This window comes from Phalangium opilio, unplaced genomic scaffold (assembly GCF_054372755.1).
Source record: "Phalangium opilio isolate 3A_F unplaced genomic scaffold, DU_Popi_V2 ptg000329l_1, whole genome shotgun sequence".
In the NCBI taxonomy this organism is placed as follows: Eukaryota; Metazoa; Arthropoda; class Arachnida; order Opiliones; family Phalangiidae; genus Phalangium; species Phalangium opilio.
This window is the reverse complement of record NW_028324226.1, coordinates 8,107,359-8,134,327: the sequence shown is the minus strand read 5'-3', so window position 1 is coordinate 8,134,327 and position 26,969 is coordinate 8,107,359. Positions and strand designations below refer to the sequence as shown.

The window sequence follows — 26,969 nt, the reverse complement described above, 5'->3', positions numbered from 1 at the left end:
GAGGAGGAAATTTTGATTCTGAAGTAGCCATTTTTAGTTGTTTAAAAATCCCACCATGCTTTTCAAGGTTGGGTGGCCATCATTGAGTGCAGCTATACCTCTCGCTGGAAATATTTTACTAGCAAGTCAAGTGCGAAGAAAGGTTCTTGTTGCCTTAACCAGGTGGCACCTAAAGCTTATTCCCAACCTAAAACCGGGGTGTTATGGGTAAAATCGTTGCATGGACGCGATAGAGTTTGCTACTCCAGAATTAAATTTTCTTCCTCCAAACTGAAAGCGTGCGTTTGTTGCTTTGAGAAGACTGTGCGTGACGCCGTAATACTGGTTGTTTTCTTAAGGAGTTCGCAAAAAATTATTTATATTTTAAATTTCTCAAAACAAAAGACATCTTTGAGGAGTTTCTTTTCTTCTATTCGAAAAAGCGATGCTTCGATCTGAAATTTCATGATCGATTTATACGCTATTATAGACCATTTCGGAAATTACTTGCTGAGAAAACCAAGGATGCCCATTTCCGCACAATTTTCGAGAATAATAGCCCAATTCCGCACACTTTTTATTGCCCATTTGGGCACAGTTTTTACATTGAAATTTTAGTTCACCTTTTATACCATAACCCATTTCCGCACAGTTTTTAAATAAACATTTTTATTTTCTTGTTGATTAGGTTAGGTTCGGTTAGGTTATGCTACAATAGAGGCATGCGCAGCTACTAAACTTGTGATTTTACCATTGCAATATCACTATCGATATAGTTTAGGGTTAGGTTTGGTTCGATTCGGTTAGGGTTAAGTTAGGTTTGGTTTGGTTCGGTTCGGGTAGGGTTGGGTTAGGTTAGATAAGGTTTGGTTTGGTTGGGTTCGGTTAGGTTACGCTACAATAGAGGCATGCTATTGAGCTCGTGATTTGACCATAGCAAAATCGTTATCGATATTAAGTTTAAGGTGGATATTTTCGGTCCAATGGGCCAGCAGCATAAGTTTAAGGTTTTAGAAATGTAATCAACAAGAAAATTATTTTTTGTTTTCAAAATGTGGGGAAATGGGTTATGAAAAACTGTGAAAAAACGCCCATAGGTTTTTAAGGTGTGAAAAATAAAACTGTGCGGAAACGGGCGACCACCGAGAAAACTAACACACAAGGCCGAGTCTGTCATTGGGCTATTATCCCTCGCGCCAAGAAGCATCACCAGACGGAGCTGGAGTTCATTACACGTGGGAAACTAGCCAACTAGCATTGCCTCTAGCGGAGTTTCTTAGCGACAGGCGGCCTCGCACCTGTGTAATATCCGAAATGGTCTATATCTTGATGGATTGGGAATATTTGGTATTCGGTTCCTTTCTCATGCAGACATATTGAACACGCATTACTTCCTTATCTCTGGTTTTTGTACAGCAAGTAGATTCTATTCAGGAAGTCTTCTGCCCTTTCTCGTACTCTCTGAGCTTCCCCATAATCAACCTAGATTATTCTTCCTCATTTCCTCCCTTTACCCACAATCTTAGACTTGTCCTATCTTCTTCCGCAGGCAAATTATACCCTAGCACGCCTGAATGCATAGTTTGATAGTAATGTAGGCTCCAGTATCTTTCCTTTATTCTTATTTCTGGTTACTAGGTGAATTTTCTTGACATGTTGGTCTATTTTCGTACAGAAAAGATTTCATAAAAATGCCATTATTAATAATAAAAATAGAAATATTTGAAGCTTTAGAGGAAAAAATTGATGTGTCGAAAAGAATAGATCTAAAAAATATTACAAGCGTTAATTTTGTAATTGCATGATACCGCGTTGAAAGATTGGTTTGTTTTAATTCTCCGAGTGACTATGACGTCACGGAGAGGTATTACACTGGAAATTCTGTCACCGCGTTCGCAGTTGGCAAATAGGAGAAAACGTGTTTACAGAAAGCAATTTTTGGCTTCTACTCCCATCGTTACGATTAAGAAGTACGTGGCGTTTGGCTAGGGTTACAAGAAACGTCTAGCCTCCCAATGGCAGGGCTTCCACCAAAGTTTCTCGCAATTGCGGGTTTTCTTATTATTTACTGTGAATCCGTCGCCTTATGTACCCTAAATTTCCGAAAATTGTCAAAGAGGCATACGCTTGAAGTAAACTATAGCTATGTTTAAAATGATTTTAGGAATAAAGTTTCTTAAAACGATTTAATAATTATATTTATTTAATTATTTAGGAAAAACATCTTAATTGCGTCTCAACTCGGAGAGGTTTATTTTGGTTTCCCAACTTGTTTTTAGTTTAGGTTCTCTCATTTTATCTTGGGATTTTTTTACCCGAATCACGCGGCACTTTGGCTGCGTTCAGTAACCGGCATTAAAAACATCGATGACTAAAAGATGACATCGATGTCTTACTGAACGGTTTTTCGCGTCTTTGGGCGTGACGTCATGATGCTCATCGGATGCCCACCAGAAAAATCAGCTGTGAGAGGAGGTTTTTTTGATGAGCATCGGATTCATGACGTAAATTTCGTAATTTTGCGCCGCTACCAAAAATGGGGGGGGGGGGAACTACATCCCAATCTCCACCAATTTGAAATAATGAAGAATTGACAAATATTATCCTTAATGGATAATAATACTGAAAAGCAATATTTTATTTTGGTAAAAAATGGATTCTGACAGAATTTTGATTTAATTGATAAATTGAAGTACAATATCTTTGTAAATAGTTCGGATTTATTATTTAAGCCTCTGCCGTAACGTTATCATAATATCGTCGCCATTAAGAAAAGCATCGATTATACAAAATTGTGCCGTTCAACAACTGCAACGTCATCATGACGTCAAAAGAACACCGATTTCATTTTCCCGAACATCGATGTTTTTCCTGACGAGTGTTACTGAACGCAGCCCTCTTCACCCCTTACTATACTGATGTTTTTACGTTTCGAAAAAAAAACAACAGGGAAAAACTCAGACAAGTTTTTTATTATGCTTTTTAAGTAATCACGTTCTTCTATAGACTATTTTGTGGGAAAAAATTACAGAACCAATCTCTATCTCTCGCGTGTCATACTAAGAGTACAATAAAAGGGAACGCTTTCACAACGGTAGTGTGTTATATAATATATTACCAGGTTGGGATGAGACGCTTTATAGACAGCAAGGGGAGAGACTTGTCCTTTGTAGATCCCTTTTAGACATAAAGGTTCCCCCACACCAAGACGAAAGTGTCGCAGCGGTGGCGGCGACGGAAAAATCGCGATCGACGCGGCAGTGTATATATGAAGCGGCTAGAGTACAACCCCACACCTGGGCGGCAAACCGCGCTGTTTTGCAGCGTTTGTACTGCGTTAAATGTGTATCGCGTCTGCTGCGAATATCGTGTGCATCACACGAACGCGGCAAATTCGCAGCGGCGGCGAATGTTTCGCGGTGTGCATCACACGAACGCGGCAAATTCGCAGCGGCGGCGAACGTTTCGCTGTGTGCATCACACGAACGCGGCAAATTCGCAGCGGCGGCGAATGTTTCGCGGTGTGACGTGCTACTCACACCGCAGCGTTGAAGTGATCATATCGTTTCAAATGTATTCGACATCGGACGAGGAAGAAGCTCTCCTATTACTTGCAGTAAATGAAGACACTAAAAGGTAGAACACAATAAGATAAGGGTATTTGAAAGACGTGCCACAGGTAGCAATAGAAGAATGCCAGTGTTATGTATGTCAACGTCATACCTTCCTAGCTCTTAGCTGAGTGTCATAATCCTACCGGTCATGTACAATAATTTCTCTTACAAACGCGTGACCAGACTGAGGGGTACACAATCTACTCCGATATGTAACTGCACTAGTCATTATGGATGGTAGAGGGATGAGAAGCAGCATTTCTACGTCCATGATAAGGTTTCAATCCGACGAGGGTCGATACCTTGCGTCTAGTTTTGTTCCTTTCACGGACAAAGGTCGATCCTTGACTGCATATTTGGCCTAGAACGACACGTTGTTGTTGAACCTATTGTTCATGGGACGCTAGTTACTCCTCTACATGTTCCTCTGGTTACTCATAGCTATACACATAAACCATCCCTGGGACGTTTCATTACAGTGTACTTCTTTACGATTCAGTACTTAACTTGGCGCGCATATTTATTGCTTATGACACACTTCGACCCACGTTTAGGTTATTGGTCTACACTGCTCCAAACGACCCTATTTGTACTTATTGCGTAAATTACTAATGTCTACCATTATGGATATTGGGTAGGAAACGAAGGTATTAACCTAGAGCGCCACAAATATGGAGAATACCACACGCTGATGCCACACCTTCGGAAGGACGAACAGCGCTTTCACATTTACTTCCGAATGAGTAGCACGTCTTTTGACGAATTATTGGGTCTGATCGACAATAGAATTAGGAAACAGGATACAAATTATCGTGAAGCTATCTCACCCGAAGAACGCCTGGCAATTACATTACGGTAAATATATTTGTCATATTTATTATCTGCGTGTAAAGTAAGGCCTGTATGTACTGCAATGTATTTATTGTATTTTACATCATGAACAAGATATCATAGAGCGCGCATTTACATAATAAACAAGACATCATAGAGCGCGCATTTACATAATAAACAAGAAATCATAGAGCAATCATTTATTTATCATTTAAGTTTCTATTAATTATTTAAATTTGCGACTATTTATGCATATGGATTAAAGTTTTTGACAAATGATGCTGCGGAAGAGTCGTCTGAACCATGGGCCTCACTGATGGTATCATCACGTGAGTCGCATGGCGATGGATGTCTGTAATCGGACGGAACTTGGTCACAACATTCCTCTAAATTTAGCAATTCCTGCTCCATAATCACCTCTGCTATTTTAAGTTTAGCGATTGCCTGTCGTTTCGCCGTAAACCCTTTTACAGTTTTGGCATGAGCCAGAAAAAGGCATCATATACTGCCTTTCGTTTCGACTCGAAATAGCTGATCATGTCGTTGACGGCAGAGGGTGCAGAGCTCTTGGCATTGGGTTTATTTTTCGGTGTGGCGTTACTTGTGGCGTTACTTGTTTCAGTGGTACATTCAATATCATTGCTCCCGATGTTGTTCTTTGGTAAACTAGCGCAAATGTCAGGACGCGATGAATGTGCACTGTCTAAGCTAGCTTCAGATGTAGTTATAGTGTCAGTAGAACTATTGTCACAGTTCACATCGCTGACATTTGAGGACGTAGAAGCAAACGACATGAATGGACGAAAGAACTCCATCTGCTCAGACCAGATCCATTTCTTGAAGTTTGCAGCCTGGCCAGTCTTCGTTTTGGTGGACCTTATGTATTTCCCATAGGAATCCCTAAGATTCTTCCACCTCTTCTTAACGTCTTCTCCTGAAAATACATTACATTTTACAGATATCTCGCCACTGGTGATACCTTTTACACCATTAGTCATAGCTTTCGGGTGGGATTCTCAACAGTGGCTGGAATAGTGCCACAAGTGTGTGAAGCAATATATGCAGTTTTAGAGCCTATATATTTACCGGAACCCACAGCTGATGTGTGGAGACGATCAGCTGCAGGGTTTCAAACCTCCTGGAACTTTCCGAACTGCATTGGCAGCGTGGACGGCAAACACATTACATTAAAGTGCCCGGACAAAACTGGTTCTAACTATTGGTGTTATTTGAATAAGTTTTCACTGGTGCTGATGGCAATTGTAGGCCCAGACTATAAATTTATATGTGTCGACATTGGTGGGTATGGCAAAAACAGCGATGGCGGTATATTTGAGGCCTCAAACATGGGACAAAGATTTGAATCCAATATGATGAATGTTCCGGGACCCACACCATTACCAGGGCAAACTGCACCCACCCCATATGTTGTCATTGGGGATGAAGCATTTGCATTGAAACCGTATTTAATGAGACCCTTCCCATATCGACAAAGTAGGACCGATCCTGAGAAAGAGACATATAATACAAGACTATGCAGTGCAAGAAGGGTGGTAGAAAATGCCTTTGGAATACTGGCTCAAAAATGGCGCATTTTTTACCGACCCATCGAAACAAAGGTGGAGACTTCAATTCTTATTGTAAAGGCTGCATGCGTCATGCACAAATATATACGTACTAAGGACTGCAATAGTGCCTTGCTTACACCTTTGGCTCCTCCTGAGGCAGAACTTGGCGCTTTTGGTGCTGTTGAAAATGATCCCAGACGTGCCAGCACCACAGCATTTGCAGTAAGAGACGCATTTGTGACCTATTTTAATGCCACGGTCACAGACCCAAATGTCACATAGGTGTGTTATTATGAACTTACTGTAGTAAACCGACAACATATTTCACACATGCAAAAGGATATCGCGTGCTTTTGTAATTACCAACTGTAATTGTGCTTATATCATTAACTTCTAACTATGCCTGAATAAACGAGTCTTGATACGCTAACTGCAGTCTCATTCCCCAATATATTTCCATACATCCACCTTAGGCTAATCCGGAAGTTACGCTTACCTTGGGATTCATGGAGGCGAGTAACGAGAAGAAGTCTGTCGTCTGCCTTTGTAGCAGACGACAGATTAAATCTTCCCGTTACTCCCGTCCCATCTGCTCCATGAATCACGAGATAAGCCGCACTTCTGGTGATAGGGAATAATATGGATTAGACAGTGAATTTGTTTGACGTTTAACCAATGGGCTTATCCACTTCCAACATCTAGGCCTACTCCTAGTAAGCTACGTTAAATTACCAATAATACCAAAGGATATGTCAATTCTACTTTGGTGCTTGCTTACAATACAAAACATACTACTTACCACTTTCATTTAACGTAACGCCTATATCGCGCCATATTTTGTCCCTTTTGCGTATGTTTTTATAGTCCTCGTGGGACAAATCATAAAGGCAGTGGTGACCTCTGACCAATTCTATGAGTTCTTCGGTTTTTGCCGTCATTTGACATGCAGACGCTAACTTCACTTGGTAACGTTCTTTGGTTTATGAATTGAATCGGTTCTTTGCCGCGTCGTTCGCAGCGCGACATTAATTACAGTAGATGGCGCTTTTTAATGTCCTTTGGTCGTCCAATGGGGAGCGCGCGGGTTCACGTGACTTTCTTTGAGGCTGCGGCAAAAACGGACGTTGGTGTGGGCAGCTACGCGAATTGAGTTGCCGCGTCGATCGCGATTTTTCCGTCGCCGCCACCGCTGCGACACTTTCGTCTTGGTGTGGGGGAACCTTAATTTTAATCGTAGATTATTAATTTATCTTTTATCAGTAGCCCGCTCGAATTTTCTTTTTATGATTAATTTATTGTAAACCTCATTTAATAGTGTGATTTTGAAGTAAGTGCCACGCGAAACGTATGTTGCCATGCAACTATTACTGTTATTTAATGCTATATGAACAGTGCGAGTGCTACTTTTAACTAAATGTGATCCTAGATAATTTCAGTCGGTCTCGATAAAAGTAGAGTCGGGGTTAGTTTCACGTACAAGGCCTGTTCGATGTGAGAATATGAATAGAGTGGGATTGTCATTACTTCTCATTAACGTGTTTCGCTTATTATCACTTTCGTCGTCTACTTCTGAGAACGGATAGATCCAACTAGAGAAAGTTAACGTAAAGAGAAAGGAAAAATGTGTACGCTGTAAACCTGGCGTCGTTACTCTCCGTTCATGGGATTGCTTAGGTACATCAGACGCCTTAAAGGCGCAAACCCAATTGCGCAGTGGATAACCTCTCTGGACTTAACCTTCTTCCTTGCAAGTAAATCCTTCTAATTATTTTTTTTATTTGGTATTACCGTTACCCACCATAAAAACAATTCAAAAAAAATTTTTTTAAAGATAGTTTTAGATATTTATCGTTAGAACTTAAAAAGTAATATTTAATAGTATTATTTTTATGGAACATTTTAAGATTAGTAGTGATTCTTGAATGACATTAGCTATAATTCACGCAACTGCTAATTTAAAAAAATAACCATGACATCCCGTGGGTTGGGTTTTTCAAAATAAAACCCGGCTTTTTTTCGAACCCTGAAATTATAGCACCATGTATTAAAAATGTGAAAGATCTTTTAAATGATCTTGGATCCTCGTAAATATAATTTCCTTAAGTAAATATTTCCTTCTCGTAGCTTGTAGGTCGATTGTTAAATTTAAGTTATTTTTTAAACCCTGTAACTTACCTATAGGCTATCATAAAAAACGATTTCAAAGAGATTAAACTAAACTGAATAATGAAGTTAAGCAACGGTTAATGAACTAAGTCTGCTTTAATATTCAAGTTTCAAAATTTGTACAATATTTTATGTGTGCTAAATCAAAGGAAGGAGTTATGGCTGTAATTATGAGCTATAACTTTAGTTCGATCCTTAAATCAATGTTATATTGATAGTTTACGCACGTGGAGGATTCATACCATTTACACCAGGAGGACGGGCACCATGGATGACAAAAGCCTGTTTGCTCTTGCCCTCCTGGTAGCCTGGCCTTCTGGTGTAAATGGTATATATCCTCCAAGTGTGCAAACAGTCTATTCTAGGAGAGCGATAGCTCTCTTAGATAAGACTTCATACCGACTTTAATGTATAAGGATGGTTTTTTGATTGGTTATAACTTTTTTTGTATCGTATTAACTGCTTTGAAAAAATTCCACAGAACTACAATTCGGGCCCTAAATATGTGGTTAAAATTTCAAAAAGATCCATCCATTAGTTTTTCTTATAAAAAATAAAGTTGCTAAGGGTGGTTTTCATTTCCATAAAAATAATCATAGATTTTGACGAAAACCTCGAAATTTTCCCATAGAAATAACATGGGAAAATATTTTACAGATAACCATCTTGTTGTAGCCGTCATGATATAACTATACGTTTGTTTGATTTGAAAACGGTTCTAAACGAAACCCTCATATTTAGTATTTGTGCTTTCCAGCTTTCATTAATTAATTTTAAGTTTAAGTATGTTTAATTTTAAGTTTTCAAAATTTTTTTAAGGGGAAAAAATTTGAGAGTGGGTCCTTTTTCGTTGTCATTTTCATATTTTTTGAGGATTTGCTGATGGATGGATTTTAAATATAATATAAAGTAGGTTTCAAGCTTTAATATAAGCCTAATTTCATAATTTTCCACCTTTTTATTGTCCCACAATCTATTCCTAAACTTGCCACTTTTTTTAAGGCGGTGAAACCCGTGAAATTGCGCTAAGCCTTGGTCGCTTCAGCGCCGAAAACAGCTGTAGTCACTAGTCAGACATGTTATTTACTAAAAATGTATGCGGTCAGTGTGTTGTTTTTGCCTTTTAATGCTTCTAATCGTGATGCGTGTCGAGGTTTACGAATCCAATGTGTGTTGCGAAATGAAAATCAAGGGTGAATACTATATGATCTATGCTTTAAAAGGAATTTGACTTGACAGCGCCAGTTAAGCAAAATGGTATTAGGCCTTGCCAAAAGTGACTGAGCTATAGCTACAGCTATGATATAAGAAATTGACCCTCGGATATCCTGTGACTTGGAGATGGTTATAAAGTTACTAACCCTCGATTTTGGAGGTAGATACTGTCTAGTGACACTTAAAGTAACGATTTAATCTTATAAACAGACTACCGTCATAAGCCCATATCGTAAATTAAAAGATGTTGATATCAAAGCTTACTTGAAATACCAATACCAGTTTTTTTAACTCAATGAATCTTTAATATCAACATCAAAAATTATCTTCTGAAAGAGATATCTACTTATATTCCATTCAAATTTCTCGCAACATTTCAAATTAACGAATAGAAATGTGCAAATGAAGTTCAAACTGATTAATTGGGCAAATTGCTATATTGGTCACCATTACCGATCACAGATAGATTTGCGCCCTTCAGTAGTGTTTATTATGCTTGTGAAATGGTAAGCGAAATCTGTGATTAAAGTTTAAAATAGACATGAGCAAAAACAGCTTTATTCATATCAACTCGATTACCGAATATCTAAATTTGACTAAAATTAACAAAATATTCTATTCATGGTTAAAAATCTTGTTTGAAGCAGCAAGCCATCTAATCCTTATTTACCTTCTTTTGAAAAAAAAAAATAATAGGTTGATACCTCTTTCAGTAGATGATTCATTGATATTTCAGTTCCATTGAGTTTAAAAAAAATTAGTTCCACCATTGGTTAATTTTCAATATTGACCAATCGATAATCAGAAATTTTAATAACTAAATTATTAAAACCGGTTCAAAACCATATTAGTTTTGAAACGATTAAATTATAATTTTAAACATATATACTAGTTAATTCCTCGTAGGTAATTAGTTTATTGCCTTAGTGAAATTAATGCTGAATATTATATACAAAAAGTAAATAATAAATTAACTTCTAAAATTTAAATGTAAAATGTGTGCATTATTTCCCAATTAATAAAAGATATCCACCTATTTTCATTCAAATTAATTACTAATTTGTGGATAATGGAGAGAAAATGTCGAGCTCTAATTGCGATATAGCTAAAATCAATCCCACTGGCTATTTATAATACAATATAACCTTTGCCCTATGTTTACTGTTTTGAATTTTATTTGTAAAATTTAAAACATAAAATAGTATTACAATTTTTTTTAATTAAATAATTATTAATAAATTTCAATAAAATAAATTCTGGTTAAATACATAACACTACTTTTTATTAATTTTCTGAAATTATCAGAGCTAAATATCAAAGACACATATTTAATTGCTCTCATTTCGACATAACTGCAACCGTATAGATTGATTCATTTAATAACATTTTTAAAGGGCTGTATTAACTTTTAAAGGTGAAAACCCAGCTGACTTAGAACTTTAGAAGTAAAAAAATACCAGGCTGCCAGGCTGTCTCTAACACAACAGAGTTGTCGATTCTCGCTTATGAGAAATGAATCCTTGTCATATGCATCTCTGGACTTTAGGAGCTCCAGGAGTCAGACTCCCAACTGAAGCAGCTGGGTGGGAAATAGGGATTTTTTTAAAACTAGACATTGGGCCAGCGACCCCCCTGCCCAGGAATAAATGAACTGGTCCATGACCATTGACCAGGGCGCGGCGTTTGCTAAACTAAAGAAGTGGGTAATTAAAATAGTTGAGATAATGTCTGGACCCTGGTTACCCTAGAATTTCCTTAGTGGTCCTGTGGTCCACTGCTCCCCCTCCGATTTAATTTTTAAATTGGTCATTTTCCCTGTGCCACCGCCTTATTTACAACGCTGAACTGAAGATTTCTTTTGACCGGACCATAGCCTACTCGATCACGCGCAACACGTCGCAAGCTGCTTGCCCTATAGCGCGAGTCAGGGTGGGAAATAAGGATTTTTTTAAACTGGACATTAGGCCAGAGACCCTCCTGACTTGGAATAAATAAACTGGTCCGTGACCATTGGCCAGAGCACGTCGACTGCTAAGCTAAGGAAGTGGATAATTAAAATATTAGAATTTTAATGTGTGGACTCTGGTTACCCTTGAATTTTTTAGTAGTCTCGTGGACCACTGACCCCCCTCCGATTTAATTTTTGAACTGTACCAGGCAATTTTTAAACTCGTCATTTGCCCTGTGTTACCGCCTTATTTCCCACGCTGGCGCGAGTTGCTTTGCGTTGTCGAGTGCGTGATGGAGCGGGCTATGCCTGGAGTCCCAACCCCCGTTACTTACTACCAAAATACCCACTAGCATAGCCCACTCGATCACGCTCTCTTTTCCCCGGCTACATATTTTGAAGAGGGCACTTTTTAGGCGTATTTATTAACAATCTTGGATCACCTTTGTGGACTTTTAGGGTAGCCCTTAAAAATTGAGTCGGCATTGCCCTGACTATATTGTGTTTAAGGTTTATAAGCTTAATATCAAACAGACGTTAGTTAATGCTACAAAAAAGTTCGAAATTGAAAATCTCGGATCGTCGTTGAGAAGTTTTAAGGACATCCGAATTTCATATTGGGCTTATGAAAAGTTTGAGCTAAAGGTTAAACAGACATAGGCTAAATCAGCGTTTTAAAAATTGTGTAAAACTGTCAATTTGGTCCTATTTGTGGAATTTTTAGGGGAGCGCCTCGCGTTTCAATAAAGGGTTGTAAAAAATTGTATTATGTTAATTACAATAAGAATACAAACTTTCAATGAGTTACGTTTTTATTTTTTGGAGTATCATTATAAATAAATGACTGATTGAGCTAAAGTTACGGTCCCCTTTTTATATGTTTCTGCTTAGTGTAGATTTTGAAAATGTAAAACAGTTTCTTAACAATCTTAATTAAAATGAAGACTGAAGGAGCAGATATTAATCAAAAATGTCTTGATTAGAATCAAGACTTAAAAAAGTATCGATAAGACTGAGGTTATCACTTGACTGAAGGATCAGATATTAACTTTTCTTTTTAATTGAAACTTAAATGCATGCTTAAGAAAAAGCAACGTTCCATTACCGTTTTCCGTTGAAATAACTTATTTTACAGGTAATCAATTTCAAAAATTTACTTATCTCGGGTTTTCGGACACAATTCCATTCCCCCAAAACATTTTATCATTACATTACTTTTGAGAGATAACGTGTCAAAATAAGCTTTAAAACAATAGAAAACTGAATGAGCGGTCTGTTTAGCCATGACCAAAACCTTCAAATCAGTGTTGCTAATGTTAGAAAGTGGATTTTCCCACTTCCATTTTAAAAATTTGCCGCATTTCCCACACCGCCTTTTTTACAGTCATATTTATCTGGACTATTTTATCATACTAAGTTTAATATGGAATATCACTCCGCATGGCTTTGACAATATGTACAAATTCTAGAGGGCCGGTAGGCCCTTCTAGATAAGATCCCACACCCTCCCGTAATGTTAAATGAAAATTCAGATTTTCGCCGATTTCCCCATAGGAATAACATGGGGTTTTTGGTGCTCCTGTACATCGAATCATTTAAAAACTAAAGCGAAGTTACGTTTCGGAATACTTTCAAATTAACAAGTAACTATTCAAGGTGTGCCTTTTTCAAGTTTCATAAAAATTAATTAAGTCTAAATATGTTAATTTAATTAAAAATGTAAGTACCTCAAAAGATTATTCTACAGCAGACGACGCTAATTGTTCATTACTCTACAGTAGACGACGCTAATTTGCCATTTCACCGCCTTGAAACTTTAACTTGATATTTTTCAATAAATATAACACCATATTTATTAAAAATTTCTCTGGCGGGTCTATTTTTCGTTTAATTATGTGTCTCGGTTGAAATTCTATACTTAAGATACCTTTTTAATTTATATTTTAGATGTTAGTTTCGACCAAGGCTTAAGTTGCCTTACTTAGGCCATGGATTTATAATAGAAGCTCACGCTTCATGGATATTTCACTGTAGCCTTCAGTAAGGCATAAGGATAGATGGATCAGTGTTGGAAATAAGGATTTTTTTAAAACTGGACCTGTGGCCTAGGTATTTTAATTAAAATAACTGGCCACGGTGCCACTCACTGTAAACGTACAAGGGCAGTGAACGCAATGTCATGGATAATTGTAATCGTAGAGTGGACTGTAAAAGATACGGATTTGATAGTTTAAAAATCGTGGCAGGATGTAGGTTTTGAAGTTGACTATAAAGCTCGGGTTCTAAAACGAATTGTGAGCCGTATCTTATAAGAATTAGTAGAAGTGTAGAACCATTTTTAACCTCGTCCTAGAAGTGAAAAATTTCGCATTTCAGGCAAAAAATTGTTTTGTAATAGATTAATACAAATGCAGACTGAAGGAACAGATATTATATAAAAAAGGACTTGGTTTGCCCAAGCCTAAAAAACAAAACGATAAGAGTTTTTTCCAGTTGACTGAAGCGCGGATATTTTATTTTTCTATATAACTTTAAAGACAATCCGTATTTTACTACTCTTTAGAATTTAATTCAATCTCCTGATTTTACTGGTAATAGATTTGTTTCCTATAAATTAATTGAAATAAAAAATTACTTATCTCAGATTTTTCAACAATTCCATTTTCGTAAAATTTTATCATGAAAAATCTGAGATAAGTAATTTTTTATTTCAATTAATTTATAGGAAATAAATCCATTACCAGTAAAATCAGGAGATTGAATTAAATTCTAAAGAGTAGTAAAATACGGATTGTCTTTAAAGTTATATAGAAAAATAAAATATCCGCGCTTCAGTCAACTGGAAAAAACTCTTATCGTTTTGTTTTTTAGGCTTGGGCAAACCAAGTCCTTTTTTATATAATGCTATAAAGCTTTAAAATTCTCAAAATATGCTTTCTTTTTTTTCAGTGCCAAACTTAAAATCACCGAATTTATTTCAAAATGTCGCTTGAAATTATTAAACCGGATAAAATTTTCGAAAATGCACTAATTTTAACTGTGCAGTTAAAATTAGTGCATTTTTGAAAATTTTGCACTATTAACCCTTGACCAGGAAAATTCCGACATTTGATTGATTTCGGAAAAATATTACTTTTTCCCCACAGAGCCTAAAACCAAACCTAAATCTCCCACGATGTGGGAAATTACCCACACATTGGCAACACTGCTTTAAAAACTTACAACAAGCACACTTTCGAGACATGTTCTGAACAAATTAGTGCTTAACCCGCTAATAGTACGACCACAGAGAATTGATGTAAACTGTAGTTGAAATATATTCATGTGCGACCTGCGGCACTGAATGGTCTCTAACCATTGTTTGAAACTAGAGAGAGAAATAGTGAGCAGCATTAATCATGTCCTGAGCTATGAGAATGAACAGTATGACTGTTGACTGAAGTACACTAGACATTACATCATTTTTCATAACCACGAGTAAAAATCTAACTGTCCCTACTTAATTTTCCGCCATCCACTGCGAAGCATGCCGGGCACAAATGAGGGAATGTCATACACGTACTCTCTCAAAAGTGATTAATGTAATGATAAAATGTTTTGGGGGAATGGAATTGTGCCCGAAAACCCGAGATAAGTAAATTTTTGAAATTGATTACCTGTAAAATAAGTTATTTCAACGGAAAACGGTAATGGAACGTTGTTTTTTCTTAAGCATGCATTTAAGTTTCAATTAAAAAGAAAAGTTAATATCTGATCCTTCAGTCAAGTGATAACCTCAGTCTTATCGATACTTTTTTAAGTCTTGATTCTAATCAAGACATTTTTGATTAATTAATAGTAGTCTTATTACTTTCGAATATGATGGTCATCTTTTCTAAACATTGCCTGTGTTTTATGACTAGTTATTTTGATATCGGAGAAAGGGGACAAAAATGCAATTTTTCGAGGCGAACAACGCCTCGTACTTGATGATAGGTTATCTTTTCCCAATTTTTAGCGAAATCTAGGCTAGATTTTAATATCTTAAAGAAAATATGTTGGATTCCTGCTGACCCAACATTAAAAATTGCTATACCTTTAGCAGTTTAATACTACAACTACTTTTTTTACTCGGGTCCTGCGGACACTGCAATCCCTGCACCTAATATTAGGCACGAATGTTTGAGCAACTGTGGGGTTTGCTTATATATCTATTTTAAAAAGTGGTTGGTTTTTATGTTGGTTCAGTATGCGCAGTTGGTACCAGATTAAGCGCAAAAAATCAGACTAGTCGGTGAGCACGGATAACAAAGAGAGTCAGATGTAGAGGGGAAGGTAACAAGAACGGCCCAGCCCGATATCTCTCTCACGCGCACCTACCTTAGCGCACAGCCGAGTAGCACGTCGTCACGTGATCTGATAAGAATACTGGCCGTAAACAAACTTCTCTGATTTTTTTCCTCTCCGGTGTGCTGACTGCGCATATGCGGAACTCTGAGCTCGATACTGGTTTTGAAAGGGGAGGGGCTAACGGAGAATTTGGTCTCCTCGACCCTCCTCATACGTGCTCACTGGACTAGTCAACTTATTATCGCACCACCTTTCGCTGTGACATATCAGGATGAACCGCGCATCCTTCCACTCCTTTCCCGCATTTTCTATGCTGGAATGTAAAAAGGAAATCTGCTCCCTGAGAGATATTAAAACGAGAGATCCCATTCCCCCGGAGCTCGGTCTATTTTTTTCGTTCAGACTAAAATCCCACAAGGATATCTAGACAGCCAGAATTCGTAGGATCAATAAAATAAGGGAAAACCCAGGGTTATATTTTCCAATAGGGATGAGAGGAGATGTAAAAGAGGGGATTGGCTTATATGTGAGAAAGAGCCTTTAAGCGCTTACGACAGGGTCAAAGCTGACAGCTTTGGTGGCATCACGCTTTTTTATTTGGTTTTTGTTTTGCATGAAGATGGGCCTTTTTTGTCAACTCAAATTTGTTTTAGTATAGCAGACGCTATTTGCATACGTGAAACTCTAAGGAAAATATTACAGTTTTACACATTATACCTTAAAAGAACGGCCTTTTTTCTAAATAAAAAAGGCGAAAATATAAAATTTTAAAAATTTATCTGTTATTACAAAATAATTGGTATTTATTTAGTCTTTAAAATGAGGACTGCGGTCCCACCATTGGTTTAGCAAGCCAGAACCCCTTATTCCTACGGGATTAGTTGAACTGATCTCGTGGTAGTTCTGGCCAGCAAACTCCACTAAACATGGCGAGGCAGTTGTCGGAGTTTAAGACCAAATTAAGGTTAATTACATTTAAATGAGAGGGACTTAAAAAAGGTCTTATTTTTAGGTATAATGCTATGTTCCCTGAACTTTTCCTTGAAGTACTAAGAATTAGTTAATCTTACTATTTGCGTTTAAGACAAATTTATCGTAAATTAAAATTACGCTTAATTATTTGCAGAAAAAAACTACAGCTTAAATCAACATTTTATTGAAATCTCTGATATTATTAAATAATTGATGAATAAGGCCTGTTTAAGCTTCATTATCATTTTTATCGCAACAAATATGCTCTGTAATTTCTTCGGTAACTAATGTTAACATTATTGTTTATTTACCTTGCCGTCTACCGTATCCATCGCCGATAGATGGCGTGCCCGCATTTTGAAATTATAAGCCCCAACCTTCGAACAAAGTAGTCGAGGCTGAGGGCGTGTAGGTATTTTATACATCCACTGTTCTATATTTCTACTTTGAAAACAGAGTTATGAGTAGCTGCAATCCTGTGATAGAAATCGTTGCAGTTCTAATTAGTCTGGTTATATTCTGATCCAGAATTATTCATGCGCAATGAAACTGCAATCGTTATAAATGAGTGATTGAGAAACAATTGTACTTGGGAGGATCCAGCGATGGAGTAGAAAATAGTGGTTTAAGAGTAGGGGAGGTTGAACGCTTTCGTAATATTAATGACACCTAGGGCGAATCTCGCCATTAGAGGAGCCATTTATCTATCAGCGGGAAAGGAGCATAAGCGGTACCACGTTCTTAAAGAAAGTATCGATTAGCTTCTAAGCGTTTCACTATACTCCCTCACTTCGCTCACTCTCCTCTCTCTATTACACGTGGCAAACTTCACTCTTTTTATGGTTTAAAGGGAGATTGAAACCAGAGAAACGTTCTTATTATCGATTTCACATGAACAAACATTTTAATAATTTGATTGTTGGCTTCCTAGACAATATGCATACTGACTATCATAAAACATGAATCGATTTTATAATATATTTAAATAAATCCGTGATATATAATTACATTTTTCATATGTATGTTTAAAATGTAAGTACAATTTCCTTAGTAATGAATGTGAAATTCCTAGTAATCATACCCGTGCAACTCTTGGCCAAGGCTTACCGCTCATTCATTTCATAAGGTAACGTTGACGCAATTTACGAAACAATCACAGCGATACCACAAAACATTGGTTCTACGACCAAAGCTCGCGAAACACAGCTGAATAATACTTTAATCAAATTAAACAAGCCTAACCATGTTAATCGTAGTGTTGCTCGGTAATCGATGCTGAAATATTCGATTGTATTGGAAATCGAGAGCTGCCAAACCAGTAGCTCTAGGATTTCGCAACGTTGACAGGCACAATTTTATCGGGAAATGAAAGTTTATTTCCATAATTATCACTTAATTACGCCAGGATGTTATATGTGTAATCGTGATGAGGGATGATGCTGTAGATTCAACCGGAAAATTTATTACAGGCTAGGACTCTGGTTTTTGAAAGTGAACCAGCAAAACTGTACGGTTAGACTCTTCATAAAAAGACCCTTTTCAATACACGCGTATGAATTTAAGTTGACAGGCTTGGGCCCTCATCAATCTACACATATAAGATGCCTACTTGTGGTGACAGAATGAAAAGTCGAGGCAAACTTGGTGAGAAACTCCTGAGATTTCTCAGCGTTAGCGGAACAAGCACCGGTAGTCTCCCAGCTTTAGGGCTCAGGTGCGCTGCCTCGTGAATCTGTAGTCTGGTCTGGGAGGACGAATGAGCGGCAAAGCGTTCACTTCCGAAGTTGCGCAGTAGAAATCGTACCAATTCCAATTGCGTTTTCTTCCCCTCCCACTTTAGGACAGGAAACTTGAAATTACTTTCCTCTCCTTCTCATTCGTCCTCCCAACTGGCACGGCCTCGACAACCCAAATTCTCGTTACTTTCCAACGTTGACAGAGACGACTAGTAGAAACACTCACCTTGCATCTTTTAAGACAGACTCTGTGGTACATCTACATAAAACCCTTTCCTTTACAATCTTTATCATTCTCGAGAAGGAATTAGGGTGTTAGGTACCTCGTGTGAAATCTCTTTTGAGAAGAACTTATTTGTCGAAGTCTTTTCAATTACATTTTAATGACTTACTCGTTTCTATACCTTTTTTTTACTAAGAATTTCGTCTGTTTTAGTGATCACGAATCGATTAAAATATACTTACTCTAAGGTTTTAATCTCTCTTTAAGAAAAAAAAAAACTCCCATGAGGATTTAAACCCGTTTTCTTCTTCTCTATTTATTTCTTCTTCATAACCTGCACCCGGCCTTTTAGGCTAATTTTAAATATGAAGGTAGTCTACAGTAACCGGAAGAAAAAGCAATTGAATTTCTTCTCACGCTGCCTTTGCCAATAAACTGATATTGAGATCGTTTTACTGTACTTTACATGCATATAAACGGTTTTGCATTTTTTTACCCCAGTTTCGTAACCTTTCATTAAATACGCTGTTCCCAAACATGTGTTTGGATGACTTAGACGCTTATTAATAAAACTTATGAAATACAATTAGACAACATTGTCCATGAGCTGTGTAGGAATTTTCCTGACTTTGTGAAATATATGCAAGTTAAACATTGCATTCGGCCAAAAACAAATTCAAGTACATTTCTCCTCCATGTCCCGAAACCCTTAGTTTGATTATCTACTTAAAGGTCGACCTGTAATTCCATTAAAACGTTTCTGGAAGGAAACTCTCTCAGTTATCACCTCCGAAAGATGATGGTACTTGGATTCCGTTTCCTTAAGAGGCTAAAGGGAAAAATATTTTCTTGAGTGGGTCACAAATTCACCGCATCAGCGTTCTAGAATCTTGTGGATAATGTTAAGATATGGGCAAAGATATTCCCACTACATAAGAAAGGTGTACAGTAGGTAAACATCCGCCAAGCCTTTTTAAAATACTTCTCTCGACTCCTTCCTGCGAAATGGTGTATCTTAGCCGTCGATTTTAGCTCTTAGAGCTTTGGGTCAATAAAGAAACTTAAATATTCAGCTTATATATTTATGAACCGAAATTATTTTTACAAGGATATCGTTTAATTAGCTCTCACAGTTTTTCTGGGCGGAAAGGACTGTAATAGTTAATAATACAATACAATAGTGTGAGAATACAGCTGATGAGATTTACACATATTCTACTTTTGTGTTGCACTTAACTGTTCGAGTTTCAGAGTTTTTAATGAATATTTGTTAGTTAATTGTGTCGTGCCTCGTAAAGGCCCACTCAGACGTCAGTGAAGTCGATGAGCTCTCGTAATTGGACTACGTTTAAACGACTACGTTAAAGATTTGTGGGTTTAATTTTTATGTATTCAATTTGGTCGGGCAGTGTCATAGCTCGCAAGATCAACGCCTGATCGAGTGAGCTACGCTTTAGCAGACAATATATGAAATTCAAGATTCTTGTTGCGCTCTTTGCGGAATTTGTCATTTTCAATTCGGCTATCTTAGTATTTAAAACCTTGGTTTAAAAATCAACATATATGCGAGTACTTTTAAGTCGTCTGCTGTGGCGTCTGGACAGGGAAATGTACGTACCGACGCGACTGAATGGGCCTTAAAGGAACTCTCTTTCTAAAGAATTTGCAGATTGAAACGGCTTTACCACTTGACTTGGAGTCATCACTCCTGGCTCAAGTGGTAAGCGTACTGGTGTCTCAGAGTCAATATTTTTAACATTGAAATACATGTATTTTTCCCAATGAATGTACTAAGGCGCGTTTACACGAGATACTTTGCAACCATTTTGAAAAAAGCCTAAGCCTTTTTTCAAAATAATATTTGCATTTTCTTATGAAAGATCTCTATTTATAGCAGCAATTTTGACCTTTCCATAATGGTTGAAAACTGTTACAAAGTATCTCGTTCGAAGTTTCTTCGATACCTCTAAATTTGTCCACACCTTTTACCAGAAGGGGATAATAGAAGAAGGATGACACTCTGTATCCTCTTAATGCTTTAGTTATGTAACGTCATTCTTCCCAGGCTCACCCTTTTAGTTTGCTTTCCCGCTCATCAAACTACAAATGTGCATCGCACCGTAAGGTGAATTCTATAATTGTTTGGCACTAAATCCCCAGAAATCATCCCACAAACCTCGTCTTGACGTGGGGGCAAAAATGCGTAAGCGCGTCTTGTCAAATATTTAAACGCTAATAGAGTAATGATGAGGGAACTATATATCGCGTATGTGATTCGTTTATGTAACCTTGCTCTAAATGTTCCGATGTTGGGAAGAGTGACGTTACACTTTCCCCGCTTTGTGGTACACTTCTCTCGGAGAGAAGTATTATATACTTCTGCTTTTACTCAATTATCTTAAGTCACATAATAATCTAAGCTTTGTCTAAGAAGGGATTTCCACACTAAGCCTCTGGTTTGTTCACAGGTGGGTCCCTTTACAATGAATAGAGAAGTGGTGGCTAGCCCCTATGCCACAGCTAACCTACAGCGTCCCATACTAACTATTACCGTTAACCTCTCCAAGTTTTGATAGAAAGTAGAAACAGGGTTAGACCGCGTAGGAAAACTCCTTTTAACAAGCGGGGAGAGAACATGCAAACTCTACGCAGGATTTGTTCACAGTCCGGAATCGAACCCGGGATCTTCTTGCTGCGAGAGGAAGCGATAACCGCTACGCTACCCCACCTGACATAACGTCAAAGTGTCTCTCCTTAGATGCAATACTTGAATTATTAAAAAATTATCGTATAATTACACCCACTTAGAACGCTAATCACAATACCTTTCGAAAAAATACCAAAAAATGTTGAGATAATTTGGCCTAGTAGTTACTGCGAGGAATTACTTGAGGTATATTAGCCTATATTAGAGCCCGTAAAACAAAACTAAACTGATGAGCCTTGAAGTTCCTTCCAATTTTCACAGATGTCTCGGTCTCTATCTATTCTAGTGATACGTTGTTTTACCTAAGGCGGAAAAATTTAATTAATTTTATGGCTTTCAAAATTTTCTAAAAATTATTTGCATGAAAGTTGCTCGTAGCAAGAGATATTATGTCTGGTTGACTTTTTTTTTTTTGCACAGATCCGGAGCGCTCTTTAATATTTTGTCAGATAAAAGTATTTCCCAGGGTTATTTTCCCTAAAATAGCAAACTTATCAAAACATGAATCTAAAGCGATACCACTTAAAAGGTATTATTAATTAAGTTGAAAAAAGTCCCATAAATTAAACCCATTGTTCTCGAAGCAAATTTCGCTTAATTTATTTGATGCAAATATATATCTGATGAATAATGCTTGAGGGATTTTGAGGTTGCAAAAATACCTGATCATTTCGACCGTAATTACGTTAATTGTTGTTATATTTAATTAATGAAATGCAACCTAGTACGTTCGTTTAAGCTTTGTTATCGCCTTTATGGTCCTTCCAATGTTTTTATTTCAAACCGCAAGAGTACAAACTGAAATAATTAATTCGGACCGTAATTATGAAAAAACAAAACATGCTCTATTAATGCACTTTTAATAATAAATATGAGCAATAACAGCGGATATGATACGTGTGGATAAAACAAGGCCGTTTATGTCAGACAGGAATTTTATGGTGTTTTCCATATGGGATTTCTTTCAACTCTTTAAATGTAAAGCAAGCACCCAAATTCATAACGAAATGGAACTGAACAAAGGGGAGGAACACGTGTATAAAACGAACGTTTTCGAGTCAGCCAAATTTACAAGTCCCAAACTATGCTGTTCTGCAAATTCCTTTGTTGCAAAAACAATATTATCATAAGTTCGTATTTCGTAAGATACGTTCCATAAGTTTTTCACTGGTTACTGAGAGATTGTTATGAAGTGAAGTAAGTGAAAAGTCATAGATTCTCGAAAAGCGACGCCTGGTGAGGCACTGTCAAAGACTTAGAACAGACTAAACTGGAAGATGGACTGTGAAACCGAGTGTAGTCAATTCTCGCGTCGCTCTCAGTAAGTCTGGAGCATTACGAAGTATAAGAAGTGTCATACTTATGGAACATATCTTATAAACGTATGATATTGTTAATGACTTTGGAACATTGATCTTCTGGTTAGTTTCATTATTGTGAAGTTTCAACAGAGTCCTTGCCACATCATAATAGCAATGCATTGTAAAATGTCTTTCAAACCCATTAAATTAAAGGTCCTTTTGTTTAGTTCTAGATTGAGTTTCTGTTTGGGTAACTACAAAATTTCTAATTAATAAAAAATGTCTTCGTGGACAAAGACTAGAAAAAGTAAATGATAAGAGAACAAAATGGAATGACCGAAGTAACAGATATTAAATTTTTCAGTTTAAAGACATGATTATAAAGCATCAATTATTTGAAAAAAAAATACTTATCTTCGTTTTTTTCACCAAAATTACATTGGCACCATTGTTTTCGAAAGAAAGATTCATTCGATATATCCTTTTTGGTATTAACAGCTTTCGAATGAAAAGGATTAGAATAAATATCCGAGTATGGATATGGTTTATTTTTAAAGGTTCCTCTTTTCGAAATTAAAACGACTAAATGCAACCGAAGGAAGAAATTTTATCTTTCATCATGATTGACATTTTAAACGTCGCATTAGGGTGCTTTGGTTTTGCGCCTGCATTTATACGACCACGATTCGATTGGGTCCCATTTTTTGGGTCGACGATTTAAAATGTTTTATAAATCAATCATCAAAATTTGGATAAAAGATATTATTAACAACAAACTTGAGTGCATGAGAACTGTTTTAAAAGTTGTGATTGAATTAGTTTGGTACGACTTCGACTTGCTATTTATGAGGAACACATTGTAGAGCAAACGTATAACACGAAACACGTAAATGGACACCGACAAAATGGTGGGCTGTGTATTTATTTCACTATTGGGTTTAGTTTCCAGTATTAAAACGTATCGTAGTTCAAATTAAAAGCTGCAATCCTTTTAAATATCACTAACGAGGAACTGTTTCTATCATGGACCACACTGGAAATCTAGCTGTAAATATAAACGATGTCGCATGTTTCTGTTATATAGTAAAGCTTTGACACGAACCATTTTGAAAAGAATGGAAAATTTCATGATACAAGAAGAAATGTAATTTTGGTGAAAAAAACGAAGATAAGTATTTTTTTTCAAATAATTGATGCTTTATAATCATGTCTTTAAACTGAAAAATTTAATATCTGTTACTTCGGTCATTCCATTTTGTTCTCTTATCATTTACTTTTTCTAGTCTTTGTCCACGAAGACATTTTTTATTAATATCTGTTCCTTCAGTCTTCATTTTAATTAAGATTGTTAAGAAACTGTTGCATTTTTAAAATCTGCACTAAGCACAAACATAAATATAGGGGAGCGTAAGCATAAGGGACCTAATATTGCTAGTTAGTTACTAATGGTTTCAGGTACCAGTTAATCAGTTATCACCAATGAGATTAATTTATCACTGAAAACATCAAATTTCCATACTAAAATTATTTTGGCCTTTCTTTATCCCCTGACTTTGAGTATTAAAATGTTTAAAATAACTCTGAGGATTATCTAGAATGATTTCTACTGATATTTCAAATTCAGAAGAATCAGAGTCATCGTTTTGAGTCTTTCAGATGACTGGCTTGGACTTACGTTACTAGTTTTCGGTTTTCGTTGTAGCAGTCTACCCTCTTTGGTCTAACTGAGACAAAGTTTCTGCCTGCAAGCATAGCCCACTCGATCCGCGCTCATGGACGAAAGCTGCTCGCGCTATACATAGTTTACAGGCGTGGAGGATTCATACCATTTGCACAAGGAGACCTGGCAACTTAGAGTGTAAAATAGCAGACGATTTTACACTCTTTGTTGCTTGGTCTCCTTGTGTTAGTGGTAGGAATCCTCCACGCCTGTAAACTATGTATATAATAATAATTGACCTGGTCATGTCGTATGCTAAACTTAGGAATTGGACAATTAAACTTTTTCAGTTAATGTCTGGACTCTGGTTACCCTTGAATTTTCTTAGTGGTCCCGTGGTTTAATTTTCAAACTGGTCATTTGCCCTGTGCCACCGCCTTATTTCCCACACTGGACAAGGAAGCATTTCTCGTAAAGGATAATGACCATCATTGTGGTATAAGAGACAGCCTGGCAGCCCCGTATTTGTTTACACTGCCCATAGCCCACTCGATCACGCGTAATACGACGCAAGATGCAGAGCTGCGTCCGTGAGCATGGATCGAGTGGGCTATGCCCTGCCTGGCCAAATCAGCTGACTTAGGTGAAATATTTATTACTTCAATTATTGCGACTTAATTCTAGACATTCTTGAACGAATCATCTTGTGAAAATTTTATAAGACAGGCTTCAGGTGCTGGGTTTTTTCTGCGCCAAATTTGCTTTTCAAATTTAAAAAAAATTAATTTCAACCTTTTTTCCCTCTCTTCAGAAATTTAATAATGATAGTGTGTTACGTATTTATCCAAAATTTATATTAATTAATTAACACACTGTACATCCCTTTAATGGAATTAGTGATGGTGATAGTGTGATTGAATCTATCATTTATTTTACCAGCAAAAAACGTATCTTCGTAGCGGTAACCGTTGGCTGCTGGCACCAGTCTAGAAACCAGGGAATGAACCCTTCTGCGTAGTTTGAATTAATCTACTTTAAACATCAAAAATGTATCAATTTAAACCAAAGGGTTTATTCTAAATAGCGGTTATAAATAGTAATTAAAAACGTAACTGTTACCTAATAAAAATGATTGCAAGAGCCGGGATAAAAACATTGGTTGGTTTGTTGACAGGGTTTAGTGATCGTGTGATTTAATCTATCAATTATTTTACCACTTATTTAAACAAACAAAATGATCTGCGCAGTGGTTACCGTTGACCGCATGTACCAGATATAATCTCTGTAGCGTTTATCGTTGGCAATCTGGCCATTGTTTATTGTTTTCTTAGGTAACGTTAGAATGGGCGCAAAATAATTAATAATTCAATTGTTATCTAGTACAAATGATTGGAAGAACCTGAATTAAAAATATTGGTTGATTTGGTGACAGGGTTTAGTGATAGTGTGATTGAATCTATCATTTATTTTACCAGTAAAAAACGTATCTTCGTAGCGGTAACCGTTGCCTGACGGCACCAGTCGAGAAACCAGGGAACGAACCCTTGTGCGTAGTTTGCATTGATCTACTTTAAACAACAAAAATTGATTTAATTTAAACAAATTACCTAATTAGCGGCTATCGTTGGCCAATGGCACCAAGTGAAACACCTTAAAACGAACGCAACACGGCCAATTGGTCTCTAATCTACAATAGTACAATCAGCCTGTCTTGAACTTTTGACCGAGGCTTAGTGAAATCAGTGAATTTAAAAATTATCGGCTAAATCTTAACTTTAAATTCTTTTGTATTAAATTATAATGAAGTTTAACTTACGAGAATAAAATAAAATTGGGACCAATTAACCCCTTCTTTTAGATGAAAAGTGGAAAAATTCGCCTTAAGCTCGTCCATAAACAGAGCGGACGACGCATTTAGTAAACAAAAAACTTCGCTATATTAGCGGTAAAACAGCGTAAGTCCAACAGTACGTTTCTCTATGATTTTAGCTAGGATTATACCACGTAAGTCCAACAGAATAAAAGGTCGTAAGTTTAAGTATGTGCTTAAAAGTACAAAAAGTATTACTTAATATTAATTGTTTTCAATAAAACTTCGAAAGGCACCAGAAAAATGTTCAACCTTTCATTTAAAACCATTTTCAGACCTATCGAATAAATAGTCTTCAAAAAATGGTCGAGACCATTTGGCTATCACAGCAAACATTTCCCATGTTATTCCTATGGGAAAATTTCCCTTTTTTTGCCAAAATGTCTGAATTTTTTTATTGAAATGAAAACCACCCTTAGCAACTTTATTTTCTATAATAAAAACTAATGGAGGGATCTCTTTGAAATTTTAACCACACATTAAGGGTCCGAATTTTAGTTCAGTGGAATTTTTTCAAAGCAGTAACCATGATAGGAAAAAAGTTACATCGAATCAAAAAACCACCCTTATACATTAAACGCAGTATGAGGTCTTATCTAAGAGAGCAACCGCTCTCTCAGAATATGATTCGCGTTTGGGAGAGTGGTAATTTTTTGCGAACATAACTCGCTATTATTTAGCTCAGGTTGCACCTGGAACTTAATTAGAAAATGGAAACCCTTTCGTTTAGAAATATTTAAAACTCGTTTATGATTCTACTTTCGTTCATTTTCAATGGGTAAATTTAACCACCTTTTAAGCTTGAATAATTATAAAAAAAACTTCTTGTCGTAAGCCTTAGACCAAGCGT

The 26,969-nt window shown here is 36.7% G+C and overlaps 1 protein-coding gene and 2 long non-coding RNA genes across 9 annotated transcripts; 1 reads left to right on the top strand and 2 right to left on the bottom strand.

Moving 5' to 3' along the window:
* Positions 1–4,497: 4,497 nt before the first annotated feature.
* Positions 4,498–7,202, bottom strand: LOC149610661 (uncharacterized). 2 transcript variants are annotated; one of them, XR_016376578.1, is made up of 4 exons: positions 6,792–7,202; positions 6,103–6,234; positions 4,842–5,358; positions 4,498–4,776 (listed from the first exon to the last, which is right to left on the bottom strand). XR_016376578.1 is itself a non-coding variant. In XM_089858989.1 (3 exons), the coding sequence occupies exons 1-3, from the start codon at positions 6,928–6,930 to the stop codon at positions 4,892–4,894; spliced, it is 738 nt and encodes a 245-aa protein (XP_089715115.1). In that variant the 5' UTR covers positions 6,931–7,202; the 3' UTR covers positions 4,498–4,891. The 2 variants fall into 2 exon arrangements, 1 of the variants encoding a protein (XP_089715115.1); XM_089858989.1 differs by having other exon boundaries at positions 4,498–5,358.
* A 4,205-nt stretch (positions 7,203–11,407) lies between these two features.
* On the top strand, positions 11,408–12,163 carry LOC149610660 (uncharacterized). The gene is made up of 2 exons (XR_016376595.1): positions 11,408–11,831; positions 11,922–12,163. It is a non-coding gene; the product is annotated as an uncharacterized LOC149610660 (long non-coding RNA).
* A 12,879-nt stretch (positions 12,164–25,042) lies between these two features.
* LOC149610659 (uncharacterized) lies at positions 25,043–26,739 on the bottom strand. Of its 6 annotated transcripts, XR_016376491.1 has the most exons (7): positions 26,372–26,739; positions 26,066–26,294; positions 25,722–25,814; positions 25,628–25,648; positions 25,520–25,556; positions 25,369–25,447; positions 25,043–25,278 (listed from the first exon to the last, which is right to left on the bottom strand). It is a non-coding gene; the product is annotated as an uncharacterized LOC149610659 (long non-coding RNA). The 6 variants fall into 6 exon arrangements; XR_016376494.1 differs by adding an exon at positions 25,900–25,978 and having other exon boundaries at positions 25,520–25,648; positions 25,722–25,817; positions 26,066–26,739; XR_016376493.1 differs by adding an exon at positions 25,900–25,978 and having other exon boundaries at positions 25,520–25,648; positions 26,066–26,739.
* Between the last annotated feature and the right edge of the window lie 230 nt (positions 26,740–26,969).